The 22,945-nt window shown below is 39.2% G+C and overlaps 1 protein-coding gene across 1 annotated transcript in view; it reads left to right on the top strand.

The window, feature by feature from the left end:
* LOC124722506 (calcium-dependent secretion activator-like) overlaps positions 1 to 22,945 on the top strand; it is a 798,081-nt gene that overhangs the window by 428,084 nt on the left and 347,052 nt on the right. Inside the window, exons 13-14 of the mRNA XM_047247660.1 lie at positions 20,428 to 20,551; positions 20,677 to 20,697. Coding sequence (XP_047103616.1) covers positions 20,428 to 20,551; positions 20,677 to 20,697 — 145 coding nt within the window. The remainder of the gene's footprint in view (positions 1 to 20,427; positions 20,552 to 20,676; positions 20,698 to 22,945) is intronic.

Here is a 22,945-nt window from a genome sequence, read left to right as displayed (position 1 = left end):
GCTTCCACTACATAAGTGATAATATTCAGTTCAATGGAATCATTTTGCCTATACTACTATGAAGAATGTAATCAGAGAGAACAAAACCTTCACATATAGTTGCTAATTTTTAAATAATTCTACCATATGGTTTAAAGTAATATTTTATCTCATCACTGTCAGAATATTCAGGCAGGGTAGCTTCACAAGAAGATGGTTAAAAGCAATCAATAAATTTCAGATTTACTTTTCCAGATGTGATACTGTGTCCAAATATTTTCATCCAACATTGATTTAGTGTCTATAGTAGTTCTACAATCCATGGTTTGTTGGTTGATTCAGGGGAGTGGACCAAACAGCAAGGACATCAGTCCCATCAGATTAGTGAAGGATGGGGAAGGAAGTTGGCCATGTTCTTTTAAAGGAACCATCCTGGCATTTGCCTGAAGCGATGTAGGGAAATCACAGAAAACCTAAATTAGATGGCTGGAGGTGGGTTTCAACTGTCATACCCCCCAAATGCAAGCCTAGTGTGCTAACCACTGTGCCACCTAGCTTGGTTACAATCCATGTAGATTTATACAAAAATACACTATAAAAACACAAACTGCTAAAAGTATTGTGAAGCACTGTTAAATTAAGATCAGTCAGTGCTCAAAAACAAGTCAAAGGAAGTAAAATCAGTCTCTCAATTGATACTGTTTTAATATTTCAGAGTCTGTAAGGGGTTTAGAGTGGAAGTCTTCTAAACATCAAACAGCAGAAATATATGCTATATTTTCTACACATGATACTTCATTTGGCCAAGAGCCACATTTTATACAAACCTCACCTGTAATTAAGCTGAACTGCAGTTTATAGGTCAGTGCCCAGCACTTATTTAACCTTAGCAAAAGATATCCATTCATCATTGCTGCATCAAGGGGGCAGATTGCTCCCTCTCAAGATGCTAGCTGCCAATCAAAATCTTCAAATTAGAATCCTTTTGGAACTCCATTTTTTTAACTATTATAGAGTAAATTTTTTAATTATGTAGTGCAAAAAAGTAAAAAAATTTTCAAAAACTTCATTCACCTGCTCCATATGAAGTTTATACTTCTTTCTTGTATGTTTAGTGCTGTAACAAATCAAGTACCAACAGCATTAGAGATATTGCAACAGAAAGTGTGAGGAAAAGTTCAAAAAATAGGAATCACCATTTAAAAAGGTGTTTTGGACATTTGATAGTTTTGAAAAGTTATCTATTTGAGAAATTTACTATTTGTCACTCTTGTCAGTTATACATAGTAAATGGGATTTTCAATGCAAGGCAAAACAATCATTACAGAACAGACCCAGACAAATTTATGAATGTTAATTATCTCAGTTTTGTTGCAATGAATCCACATGTATCCAATCAACAGTTTGATCAGGACATCTGCATTTCTAAAACTACATTACACTTTAATATGTCACCATTTCCATCCTTATCATCTACACTTATATCAAGAATTGCTTAGGAATTATTTCATGAAACATGTACAGTTCTGTAACAGTCACCCCTTGGGCCAGGACATAAGTGGGCACTGAGGTTGCACAGGTGAGGCAGTGGTGTTACGAGTGTTGGAGGCCATGAACTGAGGTCTTACACTCGAATACATCAGTGAGACATTGCTATCTGTAATGAAATGTTATTAATGTGATTACTAGAATGAGTACTGTCTTCTCCAGTGTGCAGGGAACAGGTGGGGCTGATCAGTCAGGCATTGGCAAGGAATGCTCAGAGACAGAACTTCAGCAGCTCATGTAGCTTGCAGCAGGTCAGACACACTGCCTGACAGCAAGGCAACATGGGGTGCTGTAGAAGTGGCTAGTAAGGCAGCCACTGGAGATGCCTCTGAGGATACAATGGAATTCAATGCTCTCAAAGCTGGAAATGCACTTAGACCTGTACCCACAGCATCTTCCAGATGGAAGTTGTCATGAAGGCAGAAGCCCAGGACTCCTTCAGCAAACACTGTGTACAGCCAGGAAGGTGGTACACGTACAGCTTGGGATGCTCAGGTTCCCAGCAAACACAAAATGGCAGCTATCAGTCAGCTGATTTGGCGTTTCACCAGAGGAAGGCCCAGAAGGTCTGCATCTTCTGTCATTTGCAGCTGTGATCTGTTGATAGTGGCAGTGTAATGCTATGAAGTCCAGGTTGCGGTCTCATAGCTGAAGTCTTCAAACAGGTGGCAAGCAGCACATCACGGTTTGCCAACAGAGTTAATCTGCATCTAGCAAGACTGTCATTCCATCGGCAATGCAAAATGGAATGGCACACACTGAGGATGAGATGTCTGGAACAGGGTTATTTAAAACCAGATATTCTGTCATTGTAGCAGGTTAAGCATCCATTAGCCCTCATGTAACCTGAGGTGTCAGTGGCCATGTCCCCATTATGGTGTCTCTATGACAGACAGTTTTCCCTGCCCCTGCATTTCTCATCAGTACTCGAATACCTTCTATCAGCAGAGCTCGGATGTTGCATATTATTTCTCTGAATTGTAGAGTTTGCACAACTAAATTATAGGTGCTCTCATATTCACCATTTGTGCTCCTTTCTATGGTTCTGCTCACTGTGTGACAATTAGTTATGATGATGGTTGTGCTTTTGCAGTATTGGTACTCTTTGCATACTTTTGAAATGATTGTCACATGTTATAAGTTGGACTTGGTTTTTTTTTAACATATGAGTTGACCAATAGTTTCAAAAATTATTATTGCACCTGGGAAGAGGGTTTCTGTGCAACAATGCCCCATTTTTCAAAAACTTTAGCCCGAATTTTGAGACCAACTTCATATTCATAGTGTATATTTACAAAATTTACATTAAAGAATTATTGTGTAACATCTCATGATTAGCTCATTGTTTGAGTATAGGAGTTCTGAATTCAAGGTAGCATTAAGACAGGTTAGATTCTGGGTAGGTAGTATACTCAGAGTTTGTCTGGCCCATATAGTATTTGTGTTGACAGTTCAATCATGGTCATACCAGTAGTGTACCATGCCCCCATTTTCCATCCTTGTAACAGTTGATTATTACATTTTCTAAGGAATAGACTCAGTAAATTGAGTGGGTTTCTATTTTCTGAAAATGCTGTTTAGATCCTGCACTTCTCTGTGACACTGTGTGGTATCATGTTCACCTCTGAACAGCTGTACCTCACATGACAGGTATCCATTTTTATCATCATAGTTGGACAAATAGCGATACTCCCCATTTACACTCCAGCAAATCCTGTGTTGTCATGAGAGTATGCGCATTGCCTCATTCCATAATTGTTAATACTTCTTCAGTCCAACGCTGCACCAAATAACTCATGGTTTCCCACTTCATAGGATACTTACTAATGGTGTAGCATTGATAATGAGAGCTTCAATTTACTACTGGAAATCAGATCAGCATGAGTAACCTGACTTTATATGTTGTGACCTCGAGGGTGCCTAGGCTATAAAGTAGCACTAAATTGCTTTGTGCCAATTTGACTACTTACTGAAGTACTTTCAGAAAATCTATTTATGCCTGATGTAATCCTTTCAAAAATCATTGCAGGAATATCAAGCCTGAAATTAACTGCCCATGTGCTGTGTGATGTACAGCTTCCTGCTTGCTACTGTACTTCATATGCTTTCCTTGAGTTATTTACTTACCTTCTCTATCACTCTAGTATTGCTCAGTCCATTACATTCCAAGTTTGTTAGTTGAGTGATACGACACTCTACCATGATTTGCACACCTTCTACTGTCTCTTGCACCTGATTTTTTGTTGTATTAATTTTTTGCACATTTTCTTGGTTTGCTGTCCCAAATAAGGTTTTTAATGAGGTCACGCCTACATTAATCCATCCCCTCTTTCTATGTGTAGTTGTCTGCAGTACTAAATCCATCACTTTCACCATCTGTGCTCTTAATTTGTCATATAAAAGCTGCAGCTCCTTGTACTCATTGCTAGTCTCTGAGACAACAGCTTCTTTCTGTCCCATCCTGTGTTAATCCCTTAATATCTCTTTGTAGTCTGCAAATCTTTCAAAAACTCACAAGTTAGTCCTAGTGTCCAGTGATGACTAGTCAGCAATACATCTGGTTGTTTGGAAAGTGAGACTCCAGAGCTGAGTGATTGGTTCAAGACTGCACTTCCAACTTCTCCTATGAGGTGTACTAGTGCCATGAATACAACTATTCCTTGTGGTGCTCCTGCTGGTGCACCACCTAGTGGAAAGGAATGCACATCTGTTCCGCTTGCTTCTTCTAAAAGAGTGTCCACATAACAAAAATAACATGTGGCTCACTATAATATGTTATTAACCCCTAAAATACAATACAAATATACCGGGTGATCAAACAGTCAGTATAAATTTGAAAACGTAATAAGCCATGGAATAATGTAGATAGAGAGGTAAAAATTGACACACATGCTTGGAATGACATGGGGTTTTATTAGAACCAGAAACAAACAAAGTTCACAAAATGTCCGACAGATGGTGCTGGACAGCAAAACATCAGTGACTGTGCATGACAATCATGTATAAAAGGAGCTGTAATGAGAGAGAGAATCAGATGTGCCAGCAGTCGCAGCATGTTGACGTTACCTGAAAAGGAGCTTTTAGTGAAGCTGTATTATCAGAATGGGGAATGTGTTAGTTCAGCATTACAATCCTATCACCGTAGGAAGGGGATTCGAATGGGTAAAGGTCCGTTGACAAATGCAGCTGTGGCAAGAATGATTTCGAAGTTTGAAGCCATGGGTTGTTTCAACGATAGATGCCGTAATGGTCAACCAAGCACAAGGTGTAATGCTGCTGAGACAGTTCTGGAAGAAATGGAGACTGTAGCGGATTCGTCCATGCATGGGGAAATCAGCGCTCGTGCAGCCGCACATCGCACCGGCATTCCATACACTACTGTTTGTTTGCACTTAGGCGTACCCTCCAATGCTACCTGTACAAAATCCATCGGCATCATGAACTGTTACCTGGCAATTTAGTGAAGTGGAGGGCATTTGCGGTGTGGGCATTTCAAAAGATGGCGGAAGGTGACAATTGGTTGAGTAACGTGTCATGGACCAACGAATCTCATTTCATGCTCCGAGACTCTGTCAATGCCCACAGCTGCAGAATTTGGGCTACCAAAAATCCTAGAAATGTCGTGGAAACTCCATTGCATGATGAGAAACTCACGATATGGGTTGGATTTACGACATCTACTGTTGTCGGGCCTTTTTTCTTCGAGAAAATGTATGATTCTGGTTTTGTAACTGCTACCGTGATGGGTGAGAGGTACACCGATATGTTACAGAGTCACATCATCCCCAGCCTGGCCGATAAACACCTGCTGGAACATACAATGTTTATGCAGGATGGCGCTCCACCCCATATTGCTAGACGAGTGAAAGATCTCTTGCGCACGTCGTTTGGTGTTGATCGCGTGCTCAGCCACCACTTTCATCATGCTTGGCCTCCCAGGTCCCCAGACCTCAGTCCATGTGATTATTGGCTTTGGGGTTACCTGAAGTCAAAAGTGTATCGTGATCGCCTGACATCTCTAGGAATGCTGAAAGACAATATCCGACACCAGTGCCTCACCATAACTCCGGACATGCTTTACAGTGCTGTTCACAACATTATTCCTTGACTATAGCTATTGTTAAGGAATGATGGTGGACATATTGAGTATTTCCTGTAAAGAATATCATCTTTGCTTTGTCTTACTTTGTTATGCTAATTATTGCTATTCTGATCAGATGAAGCACCATCTGTCGGACATTTTTTGAACTTTTGTATTTTTCTGGTTCTAATAAAACCCCATGTCATTCCAAGCATGTGTGTCAATTTGTACCTCTCTATCTACATTATTCCGTGATTTATTCAGTTTTCAAATTTATACTGACTTTTTGATCACCCGGTAATACTACACAACAGCAAAGAAAAACATAACATGGAGAAATACACTGTAAATTAGTTGCTTGACCTAATCCTTCTTGAACTTCTTTGCTTTATTGCTTTGCTATGGTACTGTCACCAGAATATGCAGTAAAGCATCTATCTCACCATCAAATGGGTTTACTCTACTAATATGTACAATCAAAGTTTGGGTAGGTAACTAGATCTTAACCTTGACTGGGCAAGTCATTTTTATAATGTGATATGAACTATTATATTTCATTAAAAATTTCTTGGTCTTACCTTTTAGTGTGCATGAATTGCTAACCAACACCCTTCAGCCAACTCTGGATTGTAGAATCTGACTTGCTTGCTGTCCCATACATTTTCACCTTTCCAGTTATTTTGTATTGGCTCATTGACCTCTGTCAACACCTCATGTATTCATTTTACAAATTTGTTTACTGACTCAATGTCAGATCCTAATTTCAGCTTAAGTACATCAAAGGGAGCTGTCTTTTTTTTCCCAATATTGTTCAGTGAACATTTTCCATATGTCCATTTGCTTGTGGAAGAAATGGACTTCTCTGTAATCTGTAGACATGTAGTATAAGGCATAGGTGCTTCACCAAATTAAATAATAAGCTAATACTCTGGCCAGTTACTCAGGTTTATGCCATCTCAAATTTAAAAATCCGATTATTCACTTACTCCATAGCAACTGTAGCAGCTTGCTGACTGGAAATTGCCGTCATAGATGTAACTTCATATAAAGGTCACTGCTTGTTAATATGTATTTATTACCAGCTGGAGCTTTGTTTGATGGACCCAAAATATCAAGACCTCTTTTTATGGCTGAGATCCACCCACTGTGTGCATGGTATGCAATACCACAGGTACTGATCCCCATCATTTTTCTTCATACTTCACCTATAGTTTTCAACTACTTTCCTATCTGTCACCCTTCAGACCTCATGACTTGACAAAACGTAGTCATGTTCTTGCTGTAGCATTTGATTCCTTAGTGACAATGGAACAACTACACATGGTCCACATTTCATTGCGCTTTATTATAAACTTTTGTGTGTTGTGAAATATGGGTGCAACCAAAATTACTGATAGTCCACTCAGCTGTCTGTTCTGTCTGCCAGTCATTCACACTTTTTACAAACATTTGCAATACTGCAACTTCGTGCTCAAAGTGTCTGTGTTCATATGTTTTCTTCCAGATTTGTGAACAACTCTGTAGTCCATCCCACTCAGCTTAAGGGCTCACATGTTTAATCTGCTAGATGGATCCTTCAAGCCCAATAACCACTCTAGGGAAGTATAATCTGTCACTACTTTGAATTTCTGCCTGTGTAAGTAACATGTAAAGTATGTATCCTATAGATCACTGCTAACACTCCCTTCTCTGTCATAAAGCAATTGCATTCCACTCAGTTTAACTGCTGAGAAGTGTACGCCACAGGATGCTCTTTCCCATCAATATCCTGAGTCAAAACACAACTGAGAGCAGTATTGCTAGCATTGCAAGAAAGCATAAACTCCTTGTCAAAATCTGGAAACACCAGTACTGGGTCTTTGGGTAATGATTTCTTTAACACTTGAATGGTACACTCATACTTTGTCAACCACTGGAGTTTAATCCCTGTCCTTAACAAATGATTTAACAATTGACCAATTTGTGCAGTGCATTTTACAAATTTTTGGTAATAATAATGAAGAAGGCCCAGAAGAAAACTGTAAGTACTTTGCTGTTTGTAGAGTTGTAAATTCAGAAACTGTTGATACTAAATGGGGATCAGATCATGTGCCCTTCTCTCTGATGACATAGCCCCGGTACTTGATCTGAGTCTGGGCTAAATTACATTTGTCAATAATTAGTTATGATGTACTGCTCTCAGTCTGTGGTATAATTCTTCCATCTGTTTCATATGTTCATCCCCATCCTCCAAAAATACTATAATGTTATTGAGATACACTATGCACTACCAAGGTTTCAGCCATGCAAAACCTCTTCTAGCAATGTCTGAAATGTGGCTGGTACATTTTTAAGCGTGAATGGTATCAGGCAATATTGAAAATACCACAACAATACTGAAGAACGTGTTTTAGGTCTCTCTTCATGTCCTACCTCCATATGGTGGTACTTGCTACACTAATCTGTTGTAGTGAATTACTTTCATCCAGTTACATTTTTAGGCATCCCTGTGATCTTTAGTATTGGATTGGCATTGGTGATAGTTCAATCAATCAAATATCTTTAGATGCAAAAAAATAAAAAAATAAATAAAGTCTTGCTGGCATCCATTGACTTTCTTTGGACCAGGATGACATGTGCTCCCGATGGACTATCATTGGCTTCTGTGATATGTTTTGCCAGTTGTTGGTTGATAAATCCTTCCATGAGCAGTTGTAAGCACTGCAGCACACAATTTGGCTACATATACATGGGAGCACTACTCTCTTTTGGTATGCAATGTTGGGTAATAGGAGTTGCAGTTAATGGACCCTGTGCATTTAAAAAATTCTTAACTGTAGCAATAGTCCTCCCATTAACTGCTGGTCACTGCACTTCAGATGACTCACCTTACTTTGTACTGCAGAATCACTGATGGTATAACAGTCCAGGTTCAGTTTCCGGCTGGGTCAGAGAGTTTTTCCACTCAGGGACTGGGTGTTGTGTTGTCCTTATCATCATCATTTTATCCCCATCGATATGCAAGTCACTGAAGTGGCGTCAACTCGAAAGACTTGTACCAGACAAATGGTCTACCTGATGGGAGGCCCTAGCCACACGGCATGTCCATTTTACTGATGGTATGCTTGTGGTTGTGGTTGGCATATGACCTACCTATATCCTTTTTATTGTGACCAAACAAAACTTCAATCATCTGGCAATAGCAGTAGGTCATTTAATTGCTATAGGAGATGGATCATTGTAACTATAACATGAAATATTTGCTCACTTTGTTATACAAATGAATAAAAAGATTCACGTAACTTGAGACAGTCCTTTGCCACAGGAAAGCATACAATATTTACAACTGTTATTTACTATGAAATCATCACTTGATGCATACAATAACAAACTGTTCTCTTAAGGTACAATGTAATCTAAGTACATGTTCCACTGAGACTTTGACAAACAATGTCCCACTAGATGATGTTGACTGCTGAAACTTGGGTCGCAAACTGAGGGAGATCTCTGGCATGCTTGACACTATATTGACCTCAGCATGGGGGCACTGCTGTTGCTGAGAGGGAGGCATGGTCTTCTGGAGCATTTACCATATGTCGTGGATTGCAGTGATACCTCACTAATGTTTGTGGCATCAGTTTGCATTGCCAACTTTGGTGTGACACTATGATCTCTGGACAATACCACACTCTTCCTCCAAAATATCCAATGTGGCCATCATTATGCCCTTTGGTAGATTTGCATCATCTATATCAAAATTTTCCAGGCTAATGAGAACCATATACATTTCCCATTTACATTTCTTACATGCAGTATGTTTCTGGGTAAAAATGATGCATTGCATTCAAATGCTCATTATTCTCCAGTGGTTCAGCCAAGCATAACATTTCCTGCAGTAAGTCTGTATCCACAGTTAATCAAACTAATTTCCCTATGCCTGATGTCACATTACCATGAGAACCAATCTTCAGCGTAGGTGTATGCAATGTAGTCTGCAACACCTTGATGATTGGTGTACCTTGAAATACTACATTGCTTGCAGCACTGACACACAGCAAAAACAAAGTTCCTCTAAGTTCACCTATATGCTGTTAATGATTGATTTTGATGTGATGTTGAGTAAGGAAATCAAGACCAAGAGTCACAGAATACCTTGACGTACTTGTGGCAGCACTTTCATATGCACAGAAAAAGTCTTAGCCCCTATATTAAACTTGTGCTATGCCCCCCCCCCCCCCCCCCCTCAATGAATCTATATCTCTATATCATTGTATCTATTCCACATTATCTATAATGAGTAGCTCCCAGTCTCTTCCTAGCCAAGAGATCTAGTTTGACAACCAATATGTGTGCCCCTGTATCTAACTGTGCAGTATCACATATTGCTGAAACCTCTTCCAACAGCTGAAGCATTCCTGATTATGTTTAATGATAGCTTCTCACAAGACTGTTTCTCTCATTTCTTAGCCCTGCACTCCCATGCTTTGTGACCTGCTTGTCCACATTTGTAGCACTTTAGCGGATGATACTGTTTCTGGGGATGCCCATCACACCCACACATGTGGCACTTTATATTTTCGAAACAAACACCCGATGGTCACCATGACCCTTGCTCACTACATATATATCACCTACATGTGTGGTTACTCTGATACCCATGGCCAAATCTGAAGGATTCTTCATTATAACCCCACATGACATTTCAATAGTAATGTCATGCAGATCACATTGAGAGCCATATTTTCAGCTTCTTGGCATAACACCATATTAACTTCTTCATCTTGCATCAGCTCATACATCTGAACATTGAGTCTTTGGAGCCTTCTGACAATGACTGAACTCACTCGTCATGCTTCTGACTTGATGTGTCTTATTTTTCTTAAAAGAAGTAAGTTTTGTTCTGTTTTTGATACCTCTGCTGTAAACCCTCAACCAACTGTTCAAATGTTTATGCACCTCAGATGGTCTCATGGTAGATGACATATGCTTTAGCTTCCCAAATCAATCATAAATTGGCCATAAGAAGACATGTTTTGTCAGACCAACTCCCCATCTTGGCTGAAGCTAAATTGTCACTTGTAAATACAGTTATGTATTCCATTACCTTGCCAGAAGAAAGTCTTACTAAATTTGCTGTACAGGATGTATTGTAGGAAGGGGTACACTCTGTGTAATTTAAATTGCTTGAAATTGTCATGGTATCTGCCTGCCTGCAGTACTTTTCTTCTCAGCCAGCTTGTAGTCTAACTATATGTTCCATTATACTGGTGTATGCTACTGCTGCATAACCAATAAGTATGCAGTAAAAGGGAAGCAAACACCAGGTTCCAATTATAAGGTACACAATACAAAAGTGGAGACTCTAATTCTTACTGTGTATCATATCCCATCTACATTCCTTACATTCCCATGTGAAATGGCTCCAAAGTCAGCAAGTAAAACATCTGACTGACATAGCCTTGGTGCAGGCCAGCTTGTGCCCAGAAAAATTACAAAGTGCACACCCAACAGATGTCAGATATGTTTCATGACAGTTGCTGTCTGAACTTTGACAGCTCAGGACACTCACAAAGCTGCACTGAAGTTAAATTCTGTTTGAAATCAGTGTCTCTGTGATCTACCATGGACAACACATTATACAGTGGAGCAAAAAGTTCAGCTGCAGGACAACAAAACTACTTTCATTCATCATCCTTCATGCTGAAGTACAGACAGAAAGACAAAGGATGCTAATCACAGTGATGTTGGTGTGATGACCAGTTGTGATGATGTTGGGTGTTATGAACACCACTTCTGGATGTTAGTTCTGATGGTGACAGGTTTTAAAGAAGTGCACTTGTGAACACCAGTTGTAATGGTCATACCTCAGATTAGGTGGTGATTGTGCATCAAGCTTGGTGAGGTGAGGCATTGACATTACAAGTGCAGGAGGTTGAGCTCCATGGACTGATACAGTCTTATGCCTGAAGCTGTCAGTGGAACTTCATTGTCTGTAATAACATTTCATTGACATGATTGCTACAATGAATATTCTTTTCTCTGGTATGCAGGAAATGGTCCAGACTGCTTGTTCAGGTGTTGGTGGGATATAGTAGCCATAGTGCTCTAGCAGCTCATGTGGCTTGCAGTAGCTCAGGCACCCTGCTACCTGAAAGTGAGGCAACATGGAATGCAGTAGCAGGGGTCAGGAACATGGCCCATGGGTGCACCTCTGAGGATACAATAGGCCTTAGCACTCTTGAAGATGTGTATTTGGTTAGACCTGTACACATGACATGCTACGAATGGTGGTAATTGAAGGCAAGAGCCCAGGGCACCCACAGCACACAGTGTACAGCCAAGAGTGTGGTACATGTACAGCCTGGGAGGTGTCATTCAGGTGCCTCCCCCCCCCCCTCCCCCCTTCCCCAACCACAGAGGATAACAGCATGCAGTCAGCTGGTTTGACCCTTTCATCACAGGAAGATCCAGCAGATCCATGTGTCAACATCTTCTATCAATCACAGCTGTGACCTGTTAATTGCAGGAGGATGGAGCAATGAAGTCCAACTACACACAGCAGACTGCAGTCCTGCAGTTGAAGTCTTCCAACAGGCTGCAAGCAGCACATCACAGTTCACCATCAGAGTCAACCTGTAACTAGCAAGGCTGGGAACAAGTTGTCTGAATCATGAGTATTTAAACTCAGACATCCTGTAATTGTATCAGGTTAAGCAGCCATTTGCCCTCATTTAATTTGAGATGTCAGTGACCCTGTCCCCACTGTGGTGTCTCAATTACAGACAGCTTTCCCTGCCCTTGCATTTCCCATCAGTACTGGAACACCTTCAAGTAGCAGAGCTGGGAAGTTGCATGTTATTACTCTGAATTGTAGAGTTTGCAGAACAACATTCTGGATGATGTCATACAAATCATTTGTAGTCCTGTGGCAGTGAGTTATGAGTGTGGCCCTGGTTTTACAACATTGGCACTCTTTGTGTGCTCTAGATCATGACTGTGACACACCATCTGAGTTGGACTTCATTCTTTCACCATCTGTGTTGAGCACTAGCTTCAAAAAATTATTAGTGCAACCAGGAACAGGGTTGGTGAGCAACAGTTCTGTCAATGGGCACAGCAGCAAATCTTCATCTGCCAGGAATTCCTCTCCTATGTTCTTTTCACCGATGAATGTTCTTTCTCAAACAAAGGACAGGTAAGTACAAAGAATGTGCATTATTAATGCAGCAAAAGCCCATGATGGCTTCGAGAGATGGAACATACACATCAGTGGAGAGTTAAGGTCTTGTGTGGGATACCTAGTACTACAACCATTATTTTATCAGTGCTAACCTAAATGAGAGGGCCTATGCCAACTTTCTCATGTGAATTCTTCTTCATCTTCTGGAAGAAATGCCACTAAGAACCAGAATGCTTATGTTGTGCCAACATGAAGGATATCCAGAACATAATGGCTTGCATGATATTCTTGTTCTGAACTAAATGCATACTTCCAGATGGATTGGTCATGAATGAACAATGAATTTGGGTGCTTGGTCTCCTAACTTAACTTCTCTGGACTTTTTTCTTCTGGTTTCCATAAAATAAATCTATTGAATTATTCCCACAACTCCAGAGAGCATAAAGGAACATATCCCCCTCCCTTGTAATTAACTTCAGCATGTAACAAGGAAGTAGCAATAAATTCTTTCATCCAATTAGTGGACTAGTGTATCACTGTACATGGTCATCCCTTTGAACACCTTTGAATGCTCTACATCTCTTTGTGCCCACACTGCATTACAGTATTACAAAATGGTATTAAATATCCCCATTTCTGTTTCTTATTAAGTTGAATGTGATGTTTACTTGAATACATGATTCATTTTCGTACAGGCCTGGAGAACAGAAACTGAATTACTGAATAAAGACTGTAGTATACACACATACACATATACTGTGCCGACATAATTGTAATGGACAAAGGTACAAGAAATGCAGTTATACTGGTTAACACCCCATGGTAAATAAACAACATGTGCTTGATGTATTTTTTGTTACACTTCTGGACAAAAAGTTGTTTGGGGTGGTTAAGATTATTGGAACGCCCCCTACACAAAGTTTCTTAACTTTGTAAATAATAGCAAGTGTATCCTCCTCAGCTCTGTAACAATGAAGTTTTGGGAGAATAAAAAATTAATTGGTCTGTGTTGGTTGCACTTTTATGAGACAGAACCACAAAAATGCTTTACTGCAAAGCACCTGCCACAAACATGAAAGTTTTACATCCACATCTATGTCAATATTCCACAAGCCACCTGAGAGGATATAGCAGACATTACTTTTGGTAACACTACCTGATCCCTCCTTGTCTGTTCCATTTGTGAATGACCTGTTTGTAGATAAGCCTTTCTATCAGCTATGATTTATCATATTTTCTCATTATGGTCATGTCAAGTTGCCAAGTGTGGCATGGATTTCAAATAGTGCCTCAATCAACTATGATTCCATCAGGAACCACAGTGCACAATGACTATAGACTATAAGGAAAGAGAGTTACACAGCAGCTAGTCACAATCCCATTAGCTTTTATTATTCTTGCAAATCTAGACTTTGTCTTCAGTGCATTTTCAATACATTTCAACAGACCTGTGGCAGTTCATGTCACCACATGTCCTTACAGGTGTATAGGCAGGAGGCTCAGTGTTCTCCTGCCTGTACACCTGTAAGAATGCATAGTGACTTGAACTTTTGTGAGTCTGATGAATTGTTACAAAAATGTGCTGAAGATGGCTATTTATAAACGAAATCTAGATTTGCAATGGGGTTGTGACTGACTGCTGTGTGCATCTTCTTCCTTCATGGCCTCAATTGCATGAATGTGTTCTGGCTAGCCGTGTCCCATTTAAGACTGACTGCTTGCTTATTCAGCTGATTGAATAGTTAAGCAGTGAAGGCAGGTTAATGAATAAATATATCATAATACGCAAACATATCCACAAAAGAGAAAAGTTTGTTTGGTAGTTCAGCTATGGCATCAACATGTTCTGCTGATGGTGTCAAGCACTGATTCATTTAATATGTGCCCTAGATATTTATCTCTACATTAGAAGAAAATTCATTGGGAACAGAGTACATTTGATTGGTGCTTCTAGATTTTAAAAGTTTCACACCCACAAAGTGCCTGTCACTGTAATGTCATACAAGCATTGTGGTGGCCCTTGGCTAAGTTTCTGTAAGTATATGTAGAAAACTCATGAGAGACCTTCTAACTCCTAATGGTGACATATTGTAGGTGAGACTCTTGTATCTGGAGGAGAGTACATAAGCACACATGATGTTTCCTGGTTGGTGTTTCAATCACATGAAGGAATGTACACTAGAAATTACCATAACCATTTTCTAGCATTTTCTACTGTTTTTGTTCTTGTCAGACATAAGGTTGTGTTTTATGCAGCATTTGTAAATATTCCACAAATTTTAGTGATGTATAATATTCTAAAGCTATTTGAATGATATATATAATTCTTCAGTTACTGAGTTTTATGGTGAGTAGAATTCTGTATTTTTTAAAAACTAGTTACGTAACTTGTGGATGGTTAAGCAATACTTTGTTGTTTGTGTACCATCTTGTACCTTGATATGGAAGAAGCTGTTCTGGAAAGGAGCATATCCTGTTTGAAAATAAACTGAGATTGTTTAATCTCTTAACAAATTTCCCTGTCTTGAAAACGGAAATTTGTGTTAGTTGCCAATAGCTTCTTCTTCAAGATGTCGGTTTTTGGTAATACGTCCTCTTAATTTGATTTCACTTATTGATTATTAATGTGTAGCAGAATAATAATGCAACACATAAACCTTTAAACACTGTACTGACAACATTCTATTTATTGCATCACTTTTATATTTGAATAGAACATTTGTTCCTATGTACATGATTACATTGCACCTTGGAATATTTTTTAATATTTGGAAAATCTTATTTTTCTGGGGTAATTTCTGTAGTTCCAGGAAGAAAGTGTAGCACTCATAAAGCAACTATTATTGTTTCGAAATGGAATAAGAAAATACCTTAAACTTCTGTTACAGGGCTGGCAAAAGTCTGGATTGTGTCTCAGTGCACAATGCTTTATCATACCTGTGCATCACAAACAGCATGTTTAATACTTTTCTGTGCTGACTCCCCCACTGAACTGACAAGATGAGGGTGGTGCCATGCATAGTCTACAGATGGCCAAGTTCCATTTCCATGGTCTTGCCTAGGACCAAATGCCCAGGGTGAGAATGATAGAAATGAGGCTGTCCTTCAGGTGCAACTGAGAAAATGCTTTGCATAGCCCAGAACTGGTTTGAACAACTGCTATACTTTTGTTGTAATGTATTCTGATCATTAAACAGGATGTGCTGTGAAGTGACACAGACACAACTATAATACCTGAAACTTCACTTAACAAGTATAGTTTTCCTGTGTAATCATCACCTTGCCCAAAGTTTTGGTGGGCACTTTCAACACTAGCATGGTGCTGTGCAAGGGCACATTATATTCCAATGGCATTGTTCAGTGGCCAAGGCATATAGAACCCAGGTCATCTTTCTTTGTGTGAGTATAGTCTTCTGAGTTGGAAATGCAGGCAACGCCATCAAATATGTTTGATGTTGTGTTGCATAGTGTTGTTCTCACCTGCCATAGCTGCTAACGAATGATTGTGCAATGGTACTATACATGGAGGTATGCCAGTCTGAATCCTGGTGAAGGATGAAGTTTTTACTGCAAGTGTTTGACCAGCAAGAAGAGGATGGTTAGGTTAGGTTAGTGTTGTTTAACGTCCCGTCGACAACGAGGTCATTAGAGACGGAGCGCAAGCTCAGGTTAGGAAAGGATGGGGAAGGAAATTGGCCGTGCCCTTTCAAAGGAACCATCCCGGCATTTGCCTGAAACGATTTAGGGAAATCACGGAAAACCTAAATCAGGATGGCTGGAGACGGGATTGAACCGTCGTCCTCCCGAATGCGAGTCCAGTGTGCTAACCACTGCGCCACCTCGCTCGGTGCAAGAAGAGGAGAGACCCTTCCATGTCACCAGTCTTTGTGCCAGTGTTCTGGATTAATTGCCAAACATCTTGACAGCATCTCATGAAATGAGGGCATGTGACACTGTTGATGGTAATCTGTCCATCGGGTGGGGACATTAAGCTCAACAGCCCCCTTGGTGCTTTTTGGGAGTAGTAGGATATGTGCCAGCACTGGGTTTCACCCTCTCCCATCTCTCATCATCATCATCAGCAGCAGCAGCAGCAGCATCAAAAAATAAACATAGCACTACACTATACACACATCCACTACAATCATTAGCACTCCAAAAATACACATATGACACAGCTCCAACATATCACTAAAGAATGGTGCCAATGTGCATGAAGGATGAACATCCTTCCTGACACACAGCTGAACCTCGAGATTTGTCAGACAACAATGCCATATGATATTCAACTGTAACTTTGTGTTGTTTACTATAGTAAAAGGTTGGAGAAAATGTCAAGAAGGGGCAGGGTATCACTGATAGCACTTGTGCCAAATAGGAATGATGATAGTCTGAATGTCCAAAGGAACTGACTTTTTTGTCTTGGTATTAACTACTTTTCCACTATTCATATAATGGGTGATTGAAAACTATTTGCTCTGTGACTTTCTGCAGAATGAGAGGATGATGCAGTGTTGTTATCCAAGTACAGAAGTACTCAATACTAACTGATAATTTTTGTTATTTCTACATTGTCAGTGAATGTCTCCTGTGAAAATGACATAAATTCAGATTATTGGATGATGTCAGCAACATAAGGTTGATTAATTTGGAAAAGGTAAGTTTCTTGGACCACACTTCATGATCAGCAGCAAGACAAACCATAACAAGTCTGATGAGCAATTCTTCATATGACACTGTACGTGGCTAATCATGATGATGGAGAGAGAGAGCATGGAGGTCAGCAATCCATGATGTACATGATCAATCAAACATTCTATTACATTGGTTAAAGTACATTCAAGGTGTAACAATCTTCAGTTCCCAGTGGTATTAGAGGGTCAATAAATCACAAAAAATGCTGAATCTGAAACCACTGGGATTAGAGTGTGGCCATAGTTTCTGCGCTATTTTGTGTAAGCAGCTACATGATGACAGTAATCTTATGTATTTAGAGTCAGGATCAAGAACCCTATTGACCTCTGTATCTACATCTAGATCCAGGTTCTGGAGATCACTGAAGTACACTGTGGATAGTGCTTCTCATTGGACCACAGATTAAAGTTTCTTCTCATTTGGCTTGTACGGAATGTAGGAAGCCTGACTGCAAAAGTTGTCTCTTTGTTCTGTTGTTACTCTATTTTTCTTTGCATTTCCCACAGGAGCACTAAATAAGGGTATGTAGCATATTCCTAGATATCTCACTTAATACATATTCTTGATACTTTTTAAGTAGGTTTATGTGGGATATCTGACATCTATCTTGGAATATCTATACATTCAGGTTTTTCAGCATTTCCATTATACTCTCACCAATTGTGTTGCCATCTTTTCTATACATTCAGTATTCTCTGTTAAATCTTTTAGATGTGGTTCTGCACACTTGAGCAATAATCAAGGAAGGGTAACACAAAAGATTTTTAAGCAGTCTCCTTTCTGACTGGTTGCACTTCCCCAGTATCCTACTGATGAATGGAAATATGTCACTAGCTTTATCTAATGATGAGGTCATATAATTATTATTTTTCATGTCACACCCAGGTATTTGTGTGAGTTTATTGATTCCAATTGGGACTCATTGATATTGTAATGATAAGATACCAAATTTCTCTTTGTAGTATAGTGCACAAGATGTAATGTTGCATAGGGCATTTAAATTCTTCTCCCATTGAGAAGCTTTTTTGTTAATAGCCTAAAATATAAACTTCATTAATTAATTCCCCTCTGTATGTTTCACTATGCCACTAAATTTTCTCTCTTTTCTATTATTTGGACACTGCTTGATAGAATGTACAAGTAGGATATATATTTCCTCGTTTGAAAGCTATACTTGAAAATTTACCATATTATATAATATTTATAAATCAGGTTCCAGTCCCATATTCACTTTTTAATGCACTGAATTAGGTACCGAGCGAGGTGGCGCAGTGGCTAGCACACTGGACTCGCATTCGGGAGGACGATGGTTCAATCCCGCGTCCGGTCATCCTGATTTGGGTTTTCCGTGATTTCCCTAAATCACTCCAGGCAAATGCCGGGATGGTTCCTTTGAAAGGGCACGGCTGACTTCCTTCTCCATCCTTCCCTAATCCGATGAGACCGATGACCTTGCTGTTTGGTCTCTTCCCCCAAACCAACCAACCAAGTGAATTAGGTAGAACACTTAATTAATCCATTTCACTTTTCACTCGAATGGGTATTTTTTGTAAGCACAAAGATTATTTCCAAACTGCAAGTACATAATATTGCTGATAATGCAGCACTACATGCACTATTCTATTGTTATTAACTTCAAGTTTATTTTATTAGAAACTCACTATAAATCCATAGCTTGATGGTTAGGTGAGTTTATGGTCAACTACAGGAACAGAAAACCGCTACACTGTGCAACAGGCAAAAACGGAACCATGTCAGACAGTGGGTGCAACATAACCACATTTAACACTACTGAAAGGCATTCAGTCCTATGCAGTTTAGTAGCATGGTGACTGCATGGTGCTAGTCTGTTTGCCTTTTGACTAGTATATTGTATTCTGTTGAGACCTGCACATTGGTAGCACCATTTGAAATTGTGCCAAGAGCACAAGGACTGGACCAATGATGAGTAGAGGTAGTGAGAACAAATATTGCAACATGTCCACATTTACAAACAACTATTCAGCAGGTGCCAGCCACACTGGTGGGGGAATGGAATGCCCTATCACAAGAACTCATTTCAAGGCTGTGGCCAGCATGGCAGCACATTGCAGAGCATGTATTACTGTCTGTGGTGATCACACATCCTATTAAAAACATGCATCACCTTTTGTAATGTCCAGGATACCACTATAAATCATGGTGACTTGAGTGTAATTGCTCTCTGTGAAGAGAAGTGTTATTTCTGTTTGTCTCAGTGTGTATTTCATTCTGTTATCTTATGTACTGTAGCAGTATATGTAGCAGTATATGTGGTCCCTGTTTCATTGAACTGTATTAGCTGGCAGTGACTCATCATGCAAAAGTTACTTTTGTCCTTAAGTCTTGTGCAGCAGTGTATACTTACAATCACATAAAACTAGATGAGGAACAGAAATACGTAAGAGAAATAGAAACGGTAGCTGCTAACATAGAGCTTGCGTTTTCAGTTGTAATACATCCTTTGCTGACAGTTATTATTTAATGTAACTGGAATTTTTTTAAAAAAACTTTTTGAGTAAAGACAAGAAATAAGTGGGATCAAGACACCTAATTAACTTCAGTGTCAGTATTGTGTGTATTCTTTAAAATGGACAAGAGCACACCAAAGCTGATAAACTACAGTAGACATAAGGAAATACATTGTGTAGTACCTCATGTTTACATGCCTTCACATGTACTCAAAATGTCACAGAATGTACTAAATATTCTGTACTTCAACAGTGTGCCATTGAAGATGATTTTAATACTAATATTGACTTGTATTTTTTAGAAAGTGGTCATTTATTTTATTTTGTGGAACAGTATATGAAATACTTTCAGTTGTCTGAGATTAATCAAAATCAAACTGACTGGATATTGCCAACATAACATACATTTTCATTAAAATTTATTTGAATTTTCAATATCCAGTACGCTTAAATAAGGTTTTTTATTTAAATAACAGGTCCTGATGAAAGATATTGTTACTCCAGTACCACCAGAAGAAGTTCGAGGGATGATTAAGAAATGTTTAGAGAAAGCAGCACTTGTTAATTACACTAGACTTTCTGCAGAAGCAAAAATAGAAGGTAAACTCTGTGAACTATTTGTAAATGAAATAGACTATAGCAAATTTTTATAGATGGTATATTTAATAGAAAATTGCACTTGTTTAATGTTATATCTTTTATCTATTTCTTACGCTTCATTCAAGGAGGTGAAGGGACAGTACAAGGTAATTTTGTAGTTATGGATACATGTTTAGTAAGTTTCAAAATCAGTGATTTTTTTGACAGAGTACAGTATTTTTTCCAAATCTAGTAACTAATTTAACCCATTTTTGCCTGAGATTATTTTCTCTGTTTTATTTTGGGTAAATATTTGAAATTAACTTAAAATAAATTTTTTGAGATAGCCTTATTGTAAGTTTTGATTTTTCACCATTGATTTAGGTGAGAAACATTGTTCCCAAATAGGAACACCAGGAATGAGAAGGGTCTCACAAATGAAAAGAAAAAGAAACATAATTTTTTCAATAATATTGATTTATTTAGTAAAACAAAAGCCTTAGTACAAATATTGATTACATACAGCCAACTAACAGTTAATTGTTACAATGGCAGTCCTTGAAACAATGCTCATGGAGAGTTATTTTACATTTTTCACACGCCTTTCTGGAATCATTTTTTGCAAAGGGCACATCTTCCTTGCTTGGATGCATTTGAAATCCAGTAGCCAACATTGTCAAAGTGTACTGTATCAATAGCCCTCTTTAGTAATTCTTTTAGTGTCTTCAGTCTTCCTCTTCACATTGGTGGTCTGCCATATTTTTGCAAATATGTTTCTACCATGAAACTTCCTGACAGATTAAAACCGTGTGCCAGACCGAGACACCAACTCAGGACTTTTGCCTTTCGCGCGCAAGTGCTCTACCAACTGAGCTACCTAAGCTTGGGTAGCTCCATTGGTAGAGCACTTGCCAGCGAAAGGCAAAGGTTCTGAGTTTGAGTCTCGGTTCAGCACACAGTTTTAATCTGCGAGGAAGTTTCATATCAGTGCACACTCCGCTGCAGAGTGAAAATCTTATTCATGTTTCTACCATGTTCCTTCTAAATAAGAGGCTGCAAAGATCCTGATTACTTTTATTTGCCCTGGAAGTTGCCACACGTTTTGCATTACCACATCAATACAGATAATAAATATTGGCCACCTCCATTGCTTTGATGGTACAGACGTCCGATAATACGAAATATTTTCATTCATCCTATCTATGCCACCTATGAAATGGTTATATGCTTTGACTATGTTTGGCTATGTTTCTTTTCAGCCTGGAACCATCTACAGGCCTCTCTGATGGGGTGAACAGGGTCACATGTTGTTATGATGTGAACTGGTTGGTTGTTATTCCAAACAGATATCACTGATCCAGAATGTTTTTCTCTTCTGCAGTCGAAGCAACTATGAGGGGACTTTGCTTTTTGTTTTGAATCACCTATAGGGCACTTACATATTCTATTACTCATTATTGTACCCATGAATCCTATTCCATTTTCTCTCAGTGTTTTGGCCAAATTAATTGAGGAAGAAAAAAGGTTGGTGTAGATTTTGTATGGAGCTGGTGGTAAGTCTGTGACTAGTTTCAGAACCACATGCTCACCTAAGCTAACATTTTTCAGCCATTCAATATATTTTCTCCTGTAAGGAAAAAATTGTGCAGGATACCCAAGTGACTCACAGAGGCACCAAATCTTGAAGCCAAATCTTATGGGCTTACTCTTCAGGAATTGCTTTGCTCCATGCCTGCCATAATATGGCACCATATTCTCGTCAACTGAAAGGTGTTCAGATAATGGAGTATGAGACAAGGGATGATATTTCACCAAATCTGTCATCTGAAGTTATTTTTGAGTTATCAGCTCAGTGAACAAACCATTTTTATGTTTCAAATCTGTTACGCCTTGTTGCTGAAGTGACAAATGCTTTGTATGTCTCTGTGTTGACTTCCCACAGCATTCTCCATCCAGGTACAGTTAGGTATCCTGACAGACTAAAAATTGCTAAAAAAATATCTCAGTTCATCACATGAAATTGCAAAAGTGCCGTCAGTTTTCTGATATGTATATAGGGTAGTCATTTCCTGAAGGTGTTTCAATACACCATCATCAAAAAAGAGTTCAAATGACTCAACAGAACTAGAGGGAATATCTTTTCTTGCAGTGAAGTAAACTGATCAAAATTGGCCAGCTTTCTCCCAATCATAAGGAGATGAAACAGCCCCTCAGCCTCACTGAGTACTGCTTCCATTACTACTAGAATGAGGTGAATGCTGAAGCACCTCTTCCCACATACTCTGTTCTTTCCCGCATGACAACTTTTGCTTCAGCTACAGCTGAAATTTGTCGACCAGACAAATTATCAACAGTTCCGCATGTTTTATCATCTCCACTGCCTTCTTCTGTCTCCCATCCATCATCTGCAGTATC

This window comes from Schistocerca piceifrons, chromosome X (assembly GCF_021461385.2).
Source record: "Schistocerca piceifrons isolate TAMUIC-IGC-003096 chromosome X, iqSchPice1.1, whole genome shotgun sequence".
Taxonomy (NCBI): domain Eukaryota; kingdom Metazoa; phylum Arthropoda; class Insecta; order Orthoptera; family Acrididae; genus Schistocerca; species Schistocerca piceifrons.
Note: the sequence above shows the minus strand (reverse complement) of the source record. Positions and strands in the feature narration are given on the sequence as shown.